General features: G+C 46.3%; 1 protein-coding gene across 2 annotated transcripts in view; it reads left to right on the plus strand.

The window, feature by feature from the left end:
• The first annotated feature begins 2,383 nt into the window (after nt 1-2,383).
• The window catches only part of LOC144671642 (cell adhesion molecule CEACAM5-like), a 39,602-nt gene continuing 22,923 nt past the window's right edge, over nt 2,384-19,062 (plus strand). Inside the window, exons 1-4 of one of the 2 annotated variants that reach the window (XM_078533646.1) lie at nt 2,384-2,960; nt 3,240-3,560; nt 16,807-17,085; nt 18,561-18,824. In XM_078533646.1, coding sequence (XP_078389772.1) covers nt 2,909-2,960; nt 3,240-3,560; nt 16,807-17,085; nt 18,561-18,824 — 916 coding nt within the window. In that variant the 5' untranslated portion in view covers nt 2,384-2,908. The remainder of the gene's footprint in view (nt 2,961-3,239; nt 3,561-16,806; nt 17,086-18,560; nt 18,825-19,062) is intronic. The other variant, XM_078533645.1, reaches the window with a different exon arrangement.

A 19,062-nucleotide genomic window follows, 5' to 3' on the forward strand; every position in this document is an offset into this window, starting at 1 on the left:
ATTTTAATGTATTGTCATGTCAACTGGAGGGCAAATCTTGGGCAGTTTGAGGTGGAGTGAAAAGTCGTGGCTGTCTAACCTAATGCCTTTCAGCCATAGTGCACCCAAACGCTGGAAACTGTGTAGAACCCTTTGGGCTGTTTACCCAACACGGCATGTATATTGTCCGTATTGAGACAAAAGTTGAATTCTATTGCACTTCCTGTACTATTCAAGTTGGAATGTTTTTTTCCTTTATTCCCGAGTTGTGGGCATCAGCATTTATTGTCTGCCCCTAGTTGCCCTTGTTCAGAGGGCATTTTCCTTTAAAGGGTCAACCACATTGCAGTGGGTCTGGAGTCACATGTGGGCCAGACCAGGTTCCCTTCCCTGAAGGTCATTAGTGAACCAGATGGGTTTTTATGACAATCAGTTCATGGTCATCATTAGACTTTTAATTCCAGATACTTATTGAATTCAAATTCCACCAGCTGCTGTGGTGGCATTTGAACGCGTGGTTCCCAGAGCATTACCCTGGGTTTTTGGGTTATGAGTCCACGACATTACCACTACACCACTGCACTTCTACAAACGTTATAAACAAAGTAGGTTTTTGGGAGAATAGGAAATGAGGGGCAATGTTAAACACGTAAACATATCAATTTCTCTTCCATAGAAAGCGAATAGTATCCAACATAATTTCTTTCTATCTTGGAACATATCACAGAATCACAGAATCACACAGTGCAGAAGAGGCCCTTCGGCCCATCGAGTGTGCACCGACACATGAGAAACATAGGTTTAATGGTAATGCCCCTGCCTTTTGGTTGCACCCTCCCGCAATGCCCTGACCCATGGAAAGAGCCAATCTGGGCAGAGCACTGACCTAATGAATCCGCTGGGTGTGGGATGAAGCTGGAGGACTCTTTATTCAGCCGGAACAGACATGATGGGCTGAATGGCCTCCCCAACGGCCAGTAAAATTTCGATATTCGCAGTCTGGCTGATTTTCACAGCCAGTGCTGCACTCCGTAACCGATTGAGGGGGGTGGGGAGGCGGGAGGTGATGGCTTAGTGGTACTGGGCCAGTAATCCAGAAATGCAGGCAAAAGCTCTGGGGGCTACAAGTTCAAACCCCACCATGGCAGCTTTAATTAATTAAATTCAACTAATAAAATCTGGAATTAAAGTAATAGTAGACTTAAAATTCTTGTTGGTTGTTGTGAAAAAAAAGCCTTGGTTCACTAATGGGGAAGGAAATCTGCTGTCTTTATTTGGCCTGGCCTACATGTGACTCCAGGTCCTCACAACAATGTGGTTGACTCTTAACCACACTTAAGGCACATGGTATGTCGACCTTCATAGCCAGAGGATTCGAGTGCGGGAGCAGGGATGTCTTGCTGCAATTGTACAGGGTGAGACCACACCTGGAATATTGTGTGCAGTTTTGGTCTCCTTATCTGAGGGAGGATGTACTTGCTATAGAGGGAGTGCAGCGAAGGTTTACCCGACTGATTCCTGGGATGGCGGGACTGACATATGAAGAGAGATTGAGTCGATTAGGATTATATTCGCTGGAGTTCAGAAGAAAGAGGGGGGATGTCATAGAAACCTATAAAATTCTAACAGGACTAGACAGGGTAGATGCAGGAAGGATGTCCCCAATGTTGGGGGAGCCCAGAACCAGGGGGTCACAGCCTGAGGATACGGGGTAGACCATTTAGGACTGCGATGAGGAGAAATGTCTTCACCCAGAGAGTGGTGAGCCTGTGGAATTCATTACCACATAAAGTAGTTGAGGCTAAAACATTGTATGTTTTCAAGAAGGGGAGTTAGATATAGCTCTTGGGGCGAAAGGGATCAAAGGGCATGGGGAGAAAGCGGGAGCAGGCTATTGAGTTGGATGATCAGCCACGATCAGAATGAATGGCGGAGCAGACTCGAAGGGCCGAATGGCCTACTCCTGCTCCTAGTTTCTATGTTTCTGTGTTTAAATGCCCTCACAATGGGCAACAAGTGCTGGGTCTTGCTGGCAACGCCCAAACCCCCGTTAAAGAACGAGAGAGAAAGAAATAACTGTAAGGGAGTGACCGACTTTTGATATCCTTCCCCTCTCATGTGTTACTCACAGGGGAAAGAATGCAAGGGGCTCGGTTTAATCACAGAGGCTGCCAAAGTAAACTCCAAAAAGCTTGCGAAATGAACTGTCAGTGGACGACAGTCGCCAGGGGTTTTCTTTCTCTCTCTCCCTGAGTTGATTGTATACCATATGAAGTATGAATTTGGCAGGGAGCGAGTTAAGAATTCTGGGTGCTGGTAAAAAATGTTCCTGCAAATGGAAAACAGAGAGAGAGAGAGAGAGAGAGAGAGAGAAAAGTAACTCAGATGAGGTCAGTAGGCAAGGAATTTTCTGCATGTAGACTGTTTATCAATCCAGTCTGCTTCTGGCCGTTGACTATATTTTTAACCACAATTCGAAAGCAGTTGATTCTGGGGCGGTGTAGAAGGACGCTTATAGCCACAGACCATCTCTGTACACTCAACCCATGCAAAATGCCAATCTAAACGATCAGAGCTTGTGGAAGGAAGTGACAGACGATTGTCCTAGCCCCGAGATTTCCTGCCCTTTTTTTTTTAATGAGAAATTGTTTTGACTGCCCGCAGTGTGTTCCAGCTGTGACGAGAACAAAATCTTTCGGGCAGAGACCACAGCTCAGATTTTGTCTTGTGTGTTGTGCGTTGTGTGTGTGTGTGTGTGTCTTGGTGTGCGTATATGTGTGCCCGTGCGTGTTGTGTGTGTGTGTGTGTGTGTTCCCCTGTTTCACTTTTACATCGCTGAACCACGACAGAAGGTGGAGCCTGGAGAGAGAGAGAGAGAGAGAAGCCAGAACAACAACTTCTCCCCCACCCCACCCCTGCTCCCCACAAGATGAGAAGCCACGAATTGCTCCTTCTCTTCTGGGCTGTGCTCATTTCTTCGGGTAAGCATTGCTGGTCTTGTAGGGTGATTTGTCCTTGTTGACGAACACAACTCATCCTTAAAATTTTGCAGATGTGCCTGTCAAAAGGCACCTCACAGAGAGTGTGATGGAAAAGTTTAACTGTCTAGTGGTGGTGCAGCATGTTGCTCTCTTGAGGTGATTCAATACAAAATTGCGATGCCCTGCGTATTTATAATGCACTCGCCCAGGCAGGTGGGTTTTTTGACAAAGTTGACCCCCTCATTCCTTCACTGGCTGGCTCGTTTATTTGTTTTCCAGCCCGATCTCAGAACTTCATCCTCACGGGAGAGGAGCAACAGCAACTGGATGTGGCCGCGGGGGCTCAAATCGTCCTCAAGCCCTGGACACGGTCGGGAGTCAGGAGCGGCAGTTGGAGGTTTAAGTGCCGGGACCTAGCCCTCTGGATTGGCAACATGACGGACGTGAACAACGCCTATTGGGACCGAGCCGAGCTATTGACGGACGGGTCCCTCTCGCTGAAATCGCTGACAGTCAATGACAGCGGGGAGTACTTGATCACCATGAACCCTGTGTCCTCTAACCTTTCGGCCACATCGCTCATCGACCTGAGGGTGATTGGTAAGTAGCGAATGGTGCATTCATTTCTCCTGGGTGGAATAATGTTCTGAGGGAGGGAGGATTCAAATCCCAGTGGGGCAGATAAGTGGGATTCAACTTCACTTGATAAAGCTGGGACATGAAGCCAGCCTCAGTCATGATGAACTCTCATCCGGGTGAATCTCCTCTGCACCCCCTCCAGTGCAAATCACATCCTTCCACTGCAATGTGGTGGGCCCTCTGAGACAATTGCAGCAAGACATCCCTGCTCCTGTACTCCAATCCTCTGGCTATGAAGGCCAACACACCATTTGCAACAACACCCAGTTCAAGGGCAATTAGGGACGGGCAAGAAAGGCTGAACTCACATCGGTTGTGGTTAAAAAAGAAAAGAAACCCATCTGGTTCACTGGTCCCCCTTTAGGGAGGGAAATCTGCTGTCCTTACCCGGTCTGGCCTACTCCTGACTCCAGAATCACACAGTCCAGAAGAGGCCCTTCAGCCCATCGAGTCTGCACCCACACGTGAGAAATACCTGACCTACCTACCTCATCCCATTTACCAGCACTTGGCCCATAGCCTTGAATGTTTATGACGTGCCAAATGCTCATCCAGGTACTTTTTAAAGGGTGTGAGGCAATCCGCCTCCACCACCCTCCCCAGGCAGCACAGTCCCGATCGTCACCACCCTCTGGGTAAAAAAGTTTTTCCTTACCTCCCCCCTAAACCTCCTGCCCCTCACCTTGAACTGATGCCCCCTTGTGACTGACCCTTCAACTAAGGGGAACAGCTGCTCCCTATCCACCCTGTCCATGCCCCTTATAATCTTGTACACCTCGATCAGGTCGCCCCTCAGTCTCCTCTGCTCCAACGGAAACAACCCAAGTCTATCCAACCTCTCTTCATAACTTAAATGTTTCATCCCAGACAACATCCAGGTGAATCTCCTCTGCACCCCCTCCAGTGCAATCACATCCTTCCACTGCAACGTGGTGGGCCCTCTGAGACAAAGTCACTCAGTTGAAGGGCAATTAGGGATGGGCAACAAATGCTGGCCTTGCAAGCGATGCCCACACCCCATGAAAGAGTCAGGAATAAATAACTCATGCAAGGCTGAGTGCAGATAGGGGTAACTGTGGGTGTGGCGGTCGATGCTTTTTAACCAAAGGGAATTAGTAATGATGACAGAAAGATGTAGGAAAATAAAGGGAGGGAAACACTGTGTTGATGGGACTGTCCTCAAAGAGTGACGAGGGTTAAAATATTGGAACCAAAACAAAAATAGCTGGAAAAACTCAACAGGTCTGACAGCATCTGCAGAGAGGAACACAGTTAACATTTCGAGTCTGAATGACTCTTCATCAGAACTAAGAAATATAGAAATATAAGCTGGGTGAAGGGGAGTGGAACAGGTAGAGCTGGTTAGAGGGCCAGTGATAGGTAGAGGCAAAGAAGAGATTGCCAAACATGTCATAGACAAAATGACAAAGGGGTGTTGAATGTGGTGATATTAGCTCAGGAATATGCTAATGGTGACATTAAGGGTAGAAAGCAGGACGAGCAAGGTACAGATAGCCCTAGTGGGGGTGGGGTGGGGGGAAGGGATCGAAATAGGCTAAAAGGTAGAGATAAAACAATGGATGGAAATAAATTGTAAAATAATGGAAATGGGTGGGAAAAGAAAAATATATTTTAAAAATTATAAATTATTGGAAAAGGGGGTGGGGATGGAGGAGAGAGTTCAAGATCTAAAGTTGTTGAACTCAATGTTAAGTCCGGAAGGCTGTAAAGTGCCTAGTCGGAAGATGAGGTGCTGTTCCTCCAGTTTGCGTTGAGCTTCACTGGAACATTGCAGCAGGCCAAGGACGGACATGTGGGCATGAGAGCAGGGTGGAGTGTTGAAATGGCAAGCGACAGGGAGGTCTGGGTAATGCTTGTGGACAGACCGAAGGTGTTCTGCAAAGCGGTCAAAATATTGGAGTTAGGGGGCTTTCATAGTTCGAAATATTGGTTTAGGTTGTAGCTTTGAAGTACGGATGGCAACAGAGAATGGCTCAGAGCTGGTGGGAATACATTTTCCCTTTGTTTGTAGGGTGCAGCTGCAAAGATGGATCAGAAAACTGTTATAAAGCACTGATTCAGGCTCAGTTAGAGCCGAATCCCAAACCCCACATCTTAGGAAGAGCATCAAAGCCTGGCAGAGGGTACAGGGGGGCTTTACCGGAGCGGGTGCAGGAATGAGGGGCTTCAGTGCTGTGGGAAGCTGGGGGCTGCTCTCCCAAAGAGCAGAGAAGGTTGAGAGACTAAATTCAAAATGATGATGGTTCCAATGGAGTAAATGAGTGAAGTATGTTTTTCACTAGCAGGATTGTCGGACACAGTTTAGTGATCATTTCCAAAATTACTCATGGGGTAGATGAAGACAAGATTGTCTATATATTTTTTAGTGTTCCTTTTTTCCCTAGAACTGGGGTGCGGGGAGAGGGGGGGGACACCATCTCGGAATTATGAGGGATATCATTTAGGCCCGAGATGAGGGGGAATTTCTTCACTCAGACGGTGGTGAATCTTTGGATTTCTCTACTCCAGAGGGCTGTGGAGGCTCAGTCACTGAGCATGTTCAAGGCAGGGATGGATAGATTTATAGATATTAAAGAGGTCAAGAGAAATGGGGATAGTGCGGGAGAATGATGTCGAGGTAGGAGATCAGGCTTGAGGGGCCGAGTGGCCGACTCCCGTTTCCTGTATTCCCACGCGGATATTTCTTTCACGATCCAGGGTGCACCCCCTCAAAGGGCAGCTCAGACAAATCCCATAATGAACTTCAAACACAATTGGATGTGTACAGGGAGAGGAAGACTATTGCATTGGTCATGGTGAAGAGAAGGGCAGTGGGAGTCATTGGATATATGAATGTGACAGGCAGCATGGACACGATGGGCCGAATTCCCTCCTGGCCTGTAAAATACTATAATCTTACAGACAACGGGTGGAGGAGTTATCTTATTTACTCAATGTCGAATCATATAATAGCTCTACATAGGGGTGATAGAGCAGTAAAAGGGGTTAATATTACATCAATGTGAATAGAGCTAAGTAAATATAGTGATGAAAGATTACTAACTAGTAACTGTGATGGACGACAACCACATCCTGTGGCCAAATGCAGAGTTAACAATATCATTGCCTTAAAGTCATGAGAGATTTTACCACCTCACAGCTTGAGTGGACAGGCCCAAGGGGGCAAATTGGGAAAGCGGTACGAATGCTAAGTTGCTGACATGATATTTCTTTTTCGTTCAGGGGATGTGGGCACCGCTGGTTCAGCCAGCAGTTATTGCCCCTGTTTACAGGGCAGTTAAGAGTCAACCAGGTTACTGTGGACTAGCTCGTCCCTTAAATAACTTGAGCGTGCGGCCATGATCACGCCCACGACATTCAGCTGAAACAATTTTCCGACACAAGGAACCCTAACCACGTCATTACGTTATAAAACGTCATCAAATCACCACTGAGTTTGTACTTCTCCAAAGTTTAGCGGTCCACGTGACTCTGTGGGTCTATCTAGGCAGCTAAGATGTCATGAACTGGGAATTAATACTTGCCCTCACCTCCCCCAGACCCTTTCCAAAGCCTCCGAAGACCCCAACATGTGTGAAGGCCAAAGCTGGGCACAGCTGTACTGGCCTCACGGTCAAACATTAAGTCAAAACAGAGATATGGTGACACCCAAATTTGGAGAAGGCGGGTTTAGGGAGGTTAAGAAGGGTTTTAGGCAATAGAATCTCAAGTGGCAGTGATGAGTCTCTTTCCTCCCCCATTTTGGATCTCTCCCCATCCATTCCATTATTTGCCCAACCCGGGCACAATTGGCAACTTCAGGTCTCAGGATAAGCTGTTTACCCTCTTTATTGGAGAATCCACCGCTGTATCGAATCCATGTCCTCTTGGCTTACGCCTTCTCTTTTTGTCCATATTTTTCAACCTTCTCGTCTTGAATTTGTGCATTAGATTGCATTTGCATTCCTTCCCCAAAATAAAATACCCTTACCTCTCTTCACGCGTCTATTTAAAGCCATTGTGTAGAGAAAAATGCTTACTACGTCTGAAAACAAGCACAACCTCACAAACAGAGATTAAATCACTGTTTGGCACGGTGCTGGGCAACCTGCAGCCCATGGAACACATGCAGCCCCTTCGAGCTCTGAGTGCAGCTCATGAGGCATTTCGCTGACACGTTGCCCAGGCGCATGTTCGCCAGATTGCGTTAGTTTCCTGTCCGCGTAGTTTTCTTCTCCCCCTACCGGCGTTACTAAAGTGATGCGCGCACAAAGCAGGGGCATGCGAAGCTGATTGCGCACAACATCGACCGTGGGAGCTGCGCGCTCCCTCTGCGCCCAATCGAAATGCTGCTATGGTTCAATCGGCGCCCCCTCACCCCCCCACCCCTCCCCGGCAAATTCTAGGCAGGCAAGCGCAGTTAGCAAAATTGCCCTGTCCTGGGAGGCCATCTTGGCTACGATGCTGGTGGACGCGGGAGGTTGGACTTTTTAATGTTACTTTTACTGGGAGTTTTGCGGATCATGGTTAGTGCCCATTCCCCAGTTCAAGCTTGCGGCCCAATGAGATGAAGGAGGGCTGCTCATTCAGCCCACTCACAAGCCTAGGTTGCCCATGACTGGTCTACAAGTATCCAGTAACAGTGTAAAAGGACGCAAAGATTGGGTTCCACATGAAACACATCTTGGATGGGATGACACCTAACCTCCTACCCTCGCATATTTCTGATACGTGCATGATACATTGACTATATTTATATCTGCAGCTGCATGTAGCACTTGCCTTACATGTCTTAATGGGCTCCATCCTGCGCTCAAGTTCACCAATGAAATGGAGCGGTCAAATGAACTCCCTTTCCTTGGCGAACTAGTTGAGAAACCTGCCAGGGGGTTCTCTACCACAGTCTACCGCGGGCCGACCTTCACTGGTCAGTGTGTGCGTTGGGATTCCTACAGCTCCACGCGCTATAAGATTTGAGTTATCCACAACCTTGTGAGCCATTTGCTCACCATGCAAGCTGGATGCTGACAAAGGCACCCTGTAGGATAATGGCTACCCTGCTCAGACCATTTCACCCTGTGCATCACACCAACTCATGAACGGGCCTAAGGCCATCACTTTCAGCCCTGAAAAGTGCCCCGTCTACCTCAAATTACCCCCGGAAGGGCAAGGTGTCTCAAATATTTGTGTTCCACATTGCTGCCATGCAGTAGCAACACCAACGGTATTCACCACTGACAGAATGTTGACGTCAAGCCAAGAAGATGTTCATTTCCTGTCACACAAATGACTAATGTGGCATATGACCTTGTGTGTCAGTGGTGATGCTAGGTATGTAGGCTGTACGTCCCAAAGACTGGTGGACTGTCACAAACAGCATGTCCCAGCTGCTGTTCGCAACGGGCAGGGTACAGACTGTACCCAACCAGCCCGTGCTTGCAAAACTCAAAACACAGTGTCCAACACTAGATGTGACTCAGAGATTGGACAACACTTGCTTAATAATCCTCAATGTGCTAAGAATTACGCCGGCAACCAATTTAAGATTGTCAGTCGGGTTCGCCATGTGATGCATTTGCACGCGCTGGGAGCTACGCATATTAATACACAGGGCCCTGTTCTTTGCAGACAGACATTACGCCCATTTCAGCTAAACAAAATAAGTGACAGCCATTCACTGACTCATTCCTCAGGACAATGCCTTGACCAATCAGTCAGGCTGCCAGGTTTAAATTCCAAACAACGCTTAGCAGTTACTGCCAGTCGCCATCAGTAGTGATTTTGCCATGGCAACACTTGCCAACCAATCAGCATGCTCTTCACATACAGTATAAATTGTTCTTTCCCCCCTTATATTGGTATTCAGGCGAGTGTCCTGATGAGTGCAAGATGAAAATCTTCGACATTTCTCTTTTTTCAGCAAGGCACAGAAGTTTTAAAATGGTGTTTTAGAGAGCTTTTCTTTTTGGTCAGCATATGGCAAGCCCAACAAGTGAAAGTGATGCTTTGGGCTTATTTTTAGGGAATTAATGTGGGCAGGTGCAAGGGGTATCAGTGAGAGAACAAGTTGGTGGCTGTAATAATAATTCAGTTAGGTTTGGTGCCATTATGGAGTATGGTAACGTTAGAAAAGGAGTAAAGGTTCTCGGTTGGAAAGGCCAGTTTCTACTCAGCTGAGATATAATTTAGCAGAAGTGGACAAATAGTAAACACATCATCTATGTATCAGAAATATGCGAGGGTAGGAGGTTAGGTGTCATTCCATCAAAGGTCTTCTTATCATGTCCACGGACAGTCTATACATGGCCCAGCCAGAACTGGACACATTTTTGCGGCTTGTTGTTGAATTCGGCAAGATCTGCAACAGTGCAGGGTTCCTCTAGCGATAGGCGTTGCAGGAGATGTTGCATAGTCTGTGGCTCAGTTCCACATTCACAAGTTGTCGGGCTGGTGACACCTTTGAACGACCTACACCAGTCCATCAAAGGTAAATCAGCGTCAGAGCAATGAGAGCAATTCCAGAAGGAGATAGTGAGAATTCAGATCAAGTATACTCCCACAGCGGAAATGGGTTGGACTCTCAAATCTAAATCCCCCATGGATGTCAAGGGACATACATGGTAGGATAGGACAAAAAATAAGGAAAGCTTATGCAAGATACTGGGGGCACAATACTGCAGGAAGCCTACAAGGGTCAGGAGCACAAATTTTAGAGGAAATTAAGAAAGCAAAGAGCAGTCATGAAAAATATTGGTAACAAAAATAAAGGAAAACCCAAAGATGTCGCTCGGTCAAAATCCTGGAACTCATTCCCTAACAGCGCTGGGGGCGGGGTACCTGCACCACAGGGACTGCAGCGGGTCAAGAAGGCAGCTCAGGATGAACCTCGACAAAAACCACTGCATCTCCCTCCAGACCTTCTTTGCAAAGGCACATTCCACACGGAGGTGAACAATGGTCTCTTCCCCACCACGAGGAAGTGTCGGAAGTTCTGTAAGAGGCAACTGGGACTTGTCAAGAAAGTGTTAGGAAACTAGTGGTGGACATGAATTCCTGAGAGGGAGTGAGACTTCTGGCATGTAGGAAGGATCTGACAGGGAGGGCCTTTCTCATCACCAGCCAAGCTACATCTTGGTGCTTTGTTGGAAAGCTCTGGCGCTGAGGTATTCTGCCAAAATGACTTTAACAGTCTGCTCGGGGAACCTCAGAATTTGCTTGCCAACATAATGCATGGAAACTGCTTTGCTTTAAAGAATATTGTAGTAATCTGAGGTGCTAAATGCCTTTCAGAGAATGTGAGGAGATTGACCTGACTGTAAGACTCAATGGCTGTGTAACGAGAGCTACAAATGTTGATCAGTAGTTTAAAATAGGGTTTGGTTGGAGATGCACACGTTGTGTTGGTGGTCTGTTATCTGGTAAATGAACAGGAAACGCTTCATCTTATATTGGTCTCTGCGTCTGCAGTATATTGCTGCCAACTCACCCGCTGGTAGATGGGTGTGAAACTGTGTTTGTGGGCAAAGCGACCCAACAATAGAATATAACAGATATTAACAAACAGAAATTGATAAGGATTCATCTGTGATGCCTGCTGCCTGTGACATATGTGAATGACACAGGCTTAGAGTTTTCTAGCAATACTTTTCTTTAGAATTGCTGTTGATACAATTTTCTTGTATTTGCTCCCGGGATGTGGGCATTTATTGCCCATCCCTAATTGCCCTTGAGAACTGAGTGGCTTGCCAGGCATTTTCAGAATCAAACCGCATTGCTGTGGGTCTGGAGTCAGTTAAGGTCGGCAGATTTCCTTCTCTAAAGGACATTAGTGAACCAGCTGGATTACAACAATGGTTTCAAAGTCATCATTAGGCTTTTAGGGCTGAATTTTGAGGTTGTCGAGTGGGCGCGGTGGCCAGGATCCCAGAGCAGCTGGGAGAAGGTCCGCCCCCCACAATTGGCCCCCGAGAATTCATGCTGGCTGGCCAATTAACGGCCAGCTAGTGTGAGAGGCGCGCTGAAATGCTCAGAGCTGCCGGGGTGCAGGGGGGCGGTGGGAGAAGGGTGAGCGTGGAAGTCTGTGCATGCCCAGGGGAGCACCAGCTGACAGCTCCCTGAGGGCATAGAGCTGCCTCAGGGAGCTGAAGATTTGGACATAAGGAACATAAAGATTTGATGAATGATATAAACATGTCCCCCACATGTGACTCGGCCGCATGAAGACGGACATGTTTAAAACGAAGTGGAAACATTTTTTTGCATTTTTTTACTTACCGTTGGAAACCTCATCCTGCCGGAGGATGAGGTTTTGTAAAAAAATGCACAGGCCGCCTGGTCTATTCGCCCCCGCCAACTGAAAGGTTGAGTGGGCAGCAAAAAGTGCAACTTAATTAATCGTTTAAGAGCCTTAATAGCCCTCTTAAGTGTCAGCGAGCGCGCTGCTGACTCTCGCGCGTGCCCGCAAACTGACAGATCACGAGAGTGCGCGTTGACATCAGCATGCTCCTGCCCGACGAACGTAAAATTCAGCCCTTAATTCCATATTTTTTTTATTATTATTGAATTCAAATGTCACCATCTGCTGAACATGGGTCCCCAGGTCATTACCCTGGGTATCTGGATTACTGGTCCAGTAACAATACCACTATGCCACAGCCTCCCCACTCTCTGGCAGATAGAAAATTGACTGTTTCTGACAACACTAGAACTAATTATATCGAGAGTTGAGCCTGTATACAATAGATGGATTTAGATATGGATGAACTCAGGGGAATGAAGAGAGGAAATGTTAGCACTAACATTTTCACAACATGAAATGGTCCTTTTTAAGTCCTGACCGGTGAAGCAGTGGGGTTGGGCTAACATGACTCTACTGGATTATGGGTGCGTCTCTTTAGAGAAGAAACACTATGAAGTTCTAGAAGAAGAATAAATATCATAAAAATAAAAGATTGACATGCAAACTGGGGGCAATCCAACAAAAACATAATTTGAGATTCTACCAGTTGCCAAAATCATTCTTTTTTTAAAATTCATTTATGGGATGTGGGCTTCACTGGCCAGGCCAGCATTTATTGCCCATCCCTAATTCCCCCTTGAGAAGGTGGTGGGTGAGCTGCCTTCTTGAACCGCTGCAGTCCCTGAGGTGTGGGTACACCCACAGTGCTGTTAGGGAGAGAGTCCCAGGATTTTGACCCAGCGACAGTGAAGGAACGGCCGATATATTTCCAAGTCAGGTTGGTGAGTGGCTTGGAGGGGAACTTCCAGGTATTGGTGTTCCCATGTATCTGCTGCCCTTGTCCTTCTAGATGGTAGCGGTTGTGGGTTTGGAAGGTGCTGCCTAAGTAGCCTTGGTGAGTTTCTGCAGTGCATCTTGTAGATGATACACACACTGCTGCTACTGTGGGTCGGTGGTGGAGGGAGTGAATGTTTGTGGATGGGGTGTCAATCAAGCGGGCGGCTTTGTCCTGGATGGTGTCGAGCTTCTTGAGTGTTGTTGGAGCTGCAGTCATCCAGGCAAGTGGGGAGTATTCCATCACACTCCTGACTTGTGCCTCGTCGCAGGATTCCTAGCCTCTGACCTGCTCTTGTAACAACAGTATTTAAATGGCTTGTCCAGTCTTGTGTCTGGTGAATGGTAAACCCCCCAGGATGTTGACAGTGGGGGATTCAGCAATGGTAATGCCATTGAACGCCAAGGGGCGATGGTTAGATTCTCGCTTGTTGGAGATGGTCATTGCCTGGCACTTGTGTGGCGCAAATGTTACTTGCCACATTTCAGCCCAAGTCTGGATGTTGTCCACGTCTTGCTGCTTTTGGGTATGGACTGCTTCAGTGTGTGATGAGAGGACATATTGTGGTATTCAAAAGCTATCTGGGCATCAGCTAAGGAACTAAATATGTTTGCAGCAATGCTCCCAGAAAACCCCATGAATCCTGTACCTATGTGCAGCACACTTTGTTGGACATGAACACAAATTTAGGAGGATTTTTTAATCTATTGCACCTGATATACAAAGCAAACTGATAGGCAAAAACTGAAGAATAAATCATGATGACAAGTAATATGGAAGCTTATTGTCTAATATTGTAAATATTTTAAATATTTTTCATTGCCGTAAGATGCCTTCAAACTAATAGAAGAGAGGTACTTCAGGAGAATCTAGATGGCACATGAGGCAGAAAATAATAGAAGGATATGTTTATAGGGCTAAATATGTGATTATAATAAGATCAAAAGGAACAGGAGTAGGAGTAGGCCATTTGGCCCATCAAGCCTGCTGCACCATTCCACAAGACCATGGCTGGTCTGATTGTGGCCTGAACTCCACGTTCTTGCCTTTCCCCAATAACTCTTGACCCCCTTGTCAATCGAGAATCTGTCCAACTAAGCCTTGAATTTGTCCGATAGCCCAGCTTCCTGGGAAAGAGAATTCCAAAGGCCCTCTGAGAGAAGAAATTCGTCTTCATTCCCGTCATATGTGGGAAGTCACTTCTTTTCAAACTGTGCCCCCTAGTTGTAGATTCCCCCTCGAGGCTAAATATCCTCCCAGCATCAACCCTGTCAAGCTCCCTCAGAATCTTATATGCTTCAATAAGGAGAGACGATGGCATGGTGGTAATGCCATTGGACCAGTAATCCCGAGACCCAGGTTAATGCGCTGGGGAAGCTGGGGGAATGCAAATTCAATTAATAGAGTGACCATAAAACCATTGTCAGTTGTTGTAAAAACCCATCTGGTTTCTTAATTGTCCTTTAGGGAAGGAAATCTGCCCTCCCTTACCTGTTCCGGCCTGCAAGTGACTCCGGGCCCACAGCAATGTGGTTGACTCTTAAGTGCTGAGCAAACCATTCAGGTCAAGGGTATTTAGGGATGGGCAACAAATGCTGGCCTTGCCAGCGACACCCGCATCCCATTAACAAAAAAAGTCACATTCACTCTCCTAAACTCCGATGAGTACAGGCCCATCCTGCCCAATATTTCCTCATGAGTCAAACCCTTTCATCCCAGGACTCCGTTTAGCAAAGCTCCTATCAAAGGAGCTTCTATTCCAATGAAAGTATACCCTTCTTTAAGTTAGGTGACCAACACTGTACACTGCACTCTAGGTGTGGTCTCAACCCCTTGACATGAAGGCTAACATTCCATTTGCCTTCCTAATAACTTGCTCTGCCTGCATACTGACTTATTGTGACTCGTGTACACCCTTCGCATTGCAGCATTCTGCAGTCTCTTCCGATTTAAATAATAATAAAACAAACAATAACATTTAAATTATATTCCACTTTTCCACTCTTCCTGTCACAACCTCACATTTTCCCACAAAATACACCATCTGCCAAATTTTTGCCTCCTCGCTTAACCTATCTACATCCCTTTGCAGATATTTTTTTTTTAAACAGCCTGATAACAACTTGCTTTCCCACTTATCTTCGTGTCATCAGCGGATGTGGTTGCAATACCATCGGTACCTTCATTAGTCGTGAATGTAGATTGTAAGCCCTTGAGAGCTCGGGGCTCCACTGGTTACAGTTTGCCAACCTGAAAGTGATTCAGTTACCCCGAATCTCTGTTTCCAGTTAGTTATCTGGTCCTCCATCCATCCTAACACATCACCAAACCCACCCCACCCCCAACCCCACCGCCCCAAATCCCCCAACAAGATTAACCCCCTGGAACCTTTTATGGAACGCCTTTTTGGAAATCCAAAATGCTTTCGAGCCAACGGCCTAATTTTGAACAGTAGTCACTATTGTAATGCGGGAAAATAAGGTCTCATTCTACATGCTTAAGATCCCATGAACAGGACATGGGACCAGTGAACAGTTAAGCTGTTGTTAATGACCTTGGTTAAGGCATACACATTGACAAGAACACGAGGAGAGCTCGGGGGATGGATGGTGCATTAACTGGAATGTTCACGGTTGAGATTGATAGATTTTTGTTCACTATCAAGGGATAGGGGAGGTGTCAGCTGTGGCTCGGTTCATAGCACCCTCGCCTTTGAATCAGAGGGTTGTGGGTTCATGTCCCACTCCCGGGAAACCAAGGACTGTGATTGTACTCAAAAGAGTTGCAATCTGTGACTGTTGATAACTCGAAAGAGTATCAAGGGATAGGGGGCAAAGACGAGTAAATGGAGTTGAGGGCCATAATCGACTTGAATGATCGGGGAGGAGGGGTGGGGGAAAGAAACTGAGGACAGAATGGCATAACCCTCTTTCTACGTTCCTATGTCCATCTGAAAGAGATGGCAAGATCCGGGTTCATCATGTTAGACGAATTAGGAGCGGGAGTAGGCCATTCGGCCCCTCGAGCCTGCTGTGCCATTCAATAAGACCGTGGCTGATTTGATTGTAACCTCAACCCCACATTTCACCAGACTGAAGCCCCCCAACACGCCCCCCTCCCCAAGCTTCGCCCTGCCCTGGATCTTTTCAGTACTGCACTGTAACGACAGTCTGGATTTTATGGTGATGTTTTGGAGTGGGGCTTCAGCCCAGGACCACAGTCTACTGCCTGACTGGTAACAGTGCTATCTCTGGGCATTGAAAGCGTTGCATGGTTCAGAATGGGTGTAAACATTGCCGTTTTTGATGGCGGTCGGAGCTACCCTTGGCCCACAACTTGTCACAAGTCTGCATTTCACCCACGTCAGTTTCATTTCAGAGCAAACGGATGCAGAAACCCACTTAATACTCACTCCCTAGCGACTTCTACTAAGTACAGGGCAGGACAATCAATTGTTCGCAGACAAAGGCTGAACAATGAGACAATTTGTTATTTCCCTTCATTAAAAGCCATGTGTTTGCACAGCATATGGCTTGTGGCAATAAACATGTAACAATGGCCCATTTTTCCCACACGAACTAATTATATTTTCAAACACAGCTCTCATGCTGTTTAAGTTGCCCCAGGGTTTTTTGTTTGGTGTGTGGTGCACTGCTTAATGTTTGCTAAGAACGGATGTTTAGCGTTTCTGTGCAAGCCTTCACTGTGTAGTGTTGTAGATTCCTAAACAATGTGAGCAAAGCACTTATTTTAGGCTAAAAGCATAGAATCATCATAGGGGCACTAACAAAGCGAATGGGGCCAATACAGATTTATGTCATGGGAAGATTTACATGCGACGAACGAGAAGTTCTAGGTGATGATCGTTTGAATTTAACGTGGTGCTCGGTAGCTCTATCGATTATATTTTGCAGAACCTGTTTCTGAGCCTGAAGTTGTCCCAAGCGTTTCAGAAACCTTAGAGTCCAATGGGACCGTCACCCTGAACTGCAACGTGTCTGGTGATTCCCCTTCCATTCGGTGGATCAAAGACGGCCTCTACCTTCAGTATATTGACAGGATGAATGTGTCACTGGACAACCATACACTAACAATTACAGCAGTGAATAGGTCTGATTCTGGGAACTATCAGTGCGAGGCTTACAACACTGTCAGTAACAAAACAAGTGACGCATTTTTTCTGATAGTTTACTGTAAGTATGAATATTGATCTATCTGTCTACCTACTCATCTGTTCGAACTGCCTGTCTTGTCTGTCTAACTATCTGTCTGTGTATTTGTACCCCTGTCGGCCTATCTGTCTGTTTGTCTGTCTATCTATTTGCCTGACTGACTGTCTATCTGTGCCTCTGTCTGCCTATCTATCTCTCTGTCTGTCGATCTATCCATCTGTCTGTCTACCTATCTATATCTATCTGCCTGTCTGTCTGTCTACCTATCTATCTCTATCTGCCTGTCTGTCTGTCCGTCTACCTGTCCACCTCTATCTGTCTGTCTGTCTATGTCTAGCTATCTGTCTGTCTGTCTCTCTCTGCCTGTCTGTCAACCTATCTATCTCTATCTGCCTGTCTGTCTGTCTGTCGACCTGTCCACCTCTATCTGTCTGTCTGTCTATGTCTAGCTGTCTGTCTGTCTCTCTCTGCCTGTCTGTCTACCTATTTATCTCTATCTATCTATCTGTCTGTCTGTCTACCTATCTACCTCTATCTATCTGTTTGCCTGTTTGTCTCTCTGCCTGTCTGTCTACCTATCTATCTCTATCTATCTGTCTGTCTGTCTACCTATCAATCTCTTATCTGTCTGTCTGTCTGTCCCTCTGTCTGTCCATCTCTCTGTCTCTGCTTGTCTCTCTATCTACCTATCTATCGGTCTGTTTGTCTGTCCCTCTGTCCATTTCTCTGTCTCTTTGTCTGTCTCTTTATGTACCTATCTCTCTGTCTGTCCATCTCTCTGACTCTCTGTCTGTCCGTCTCTCTGTCTGTCCGTCTCTCTGTCTGTCTCTCTCTATCCACCTATCTGTCTGTCTCTCTGTCTAACTGTGTACTGCATTTGGAGTGGGTGGCAGCCTCAATTCAAATCCAAATCTTTCAAATACCCATCTATATATAAACTGAAAAATTGCCTGCCAGAGTGAATGATGATTTCAAAGGATTTTTCCCACATGTATTCTTCCCAAACATGTCTTATCAACATTCCTGTTAACTTGGTAATGTGATAATAATACCTGGGAGAGAGATGCACTATGGCCTCTGTATCACGTCCCCTGGGAATTCTGTTCTCAGGCTTGAATTTACAGCGCTCTAAGCTTCTCAAAATGGGCTGGAGCTTATCTCAGCAATGCAGCTGCTGCTGTGTACAGAAAAAAAAATGAAAAGGCGTTGTCCCTTGCAGGAAATTCCCAAGATTGGAAACTGCTAATCTGTCGTGCATATTCACAATGAAAGTGAAATACATCAGTAATTCCAATTAATCTGCCTAATTCATTTTTAATGTTGCAAATGTGAAAGATAATAATAATTCATAATCCCAATTTACACTTTCATAATTCACATGGTTCCATTCATCTCGTTCTTCCTTCCAAGGTTATGTGGGCCTCATTTGTATACCTTTTGTTTCTCTTCGTTTCTGCAAAGTCGATATTAACACTTGTACCATTTACCCATTACAGATGGACCAGAAGAACCTCAAATAGCCATTGATCCAGACAAAGGAGACATTACTCTAGGATCAAATGTCACTTTCACATGTTCCGTGCGTTCGGTTCCACCTTCGGAATTTGAGTGGTTTTTCAATGGTGTCCCCCTGAACCAAACAGGACAAGTGATGACCCTTGTCAGCATTGTCCCAAGTCATAGCGGCAATTACATGTGTCAGGCCTATAACAACATGACCAGGAATTACACCCATGTAACAGAAGCAATACATGTTGTAGGTGAGAAAACAAGCTCAATTCGTTCTGACCTGTGTGCCACTATTAACACCTGCTTTCGTCCTTAACTCTGTCATTACCACTCCCTTCGGCTTATGTCCATGACATCTGTCAATTAATCTCTCCTGAGATCCAACCTATCCCTGACCTTCTATTTTGCTCCACCCTTTCCCTTCAACCACATCAACACATCATATTCCTACCTCCCTTCAGCCCTGAGGAAGAGTCAAATGGGCTCAGA

The sequence above is a fragment of the Cetorhinus maximus genome, chromosome 33 (assembly GCF_964194155.1).
Source record: "Cetorhinus maximus chromosome 33, sCetMax3.hap1.1, whole genome shotgun sequence".
Classification (NCBI taxonomy): Eukaryota; Metazoa; Chordata; class Chondrichthyes; order Lamniformes; family Cetorhinidae; genus Cetorhinus; species Cetorhinus maximus.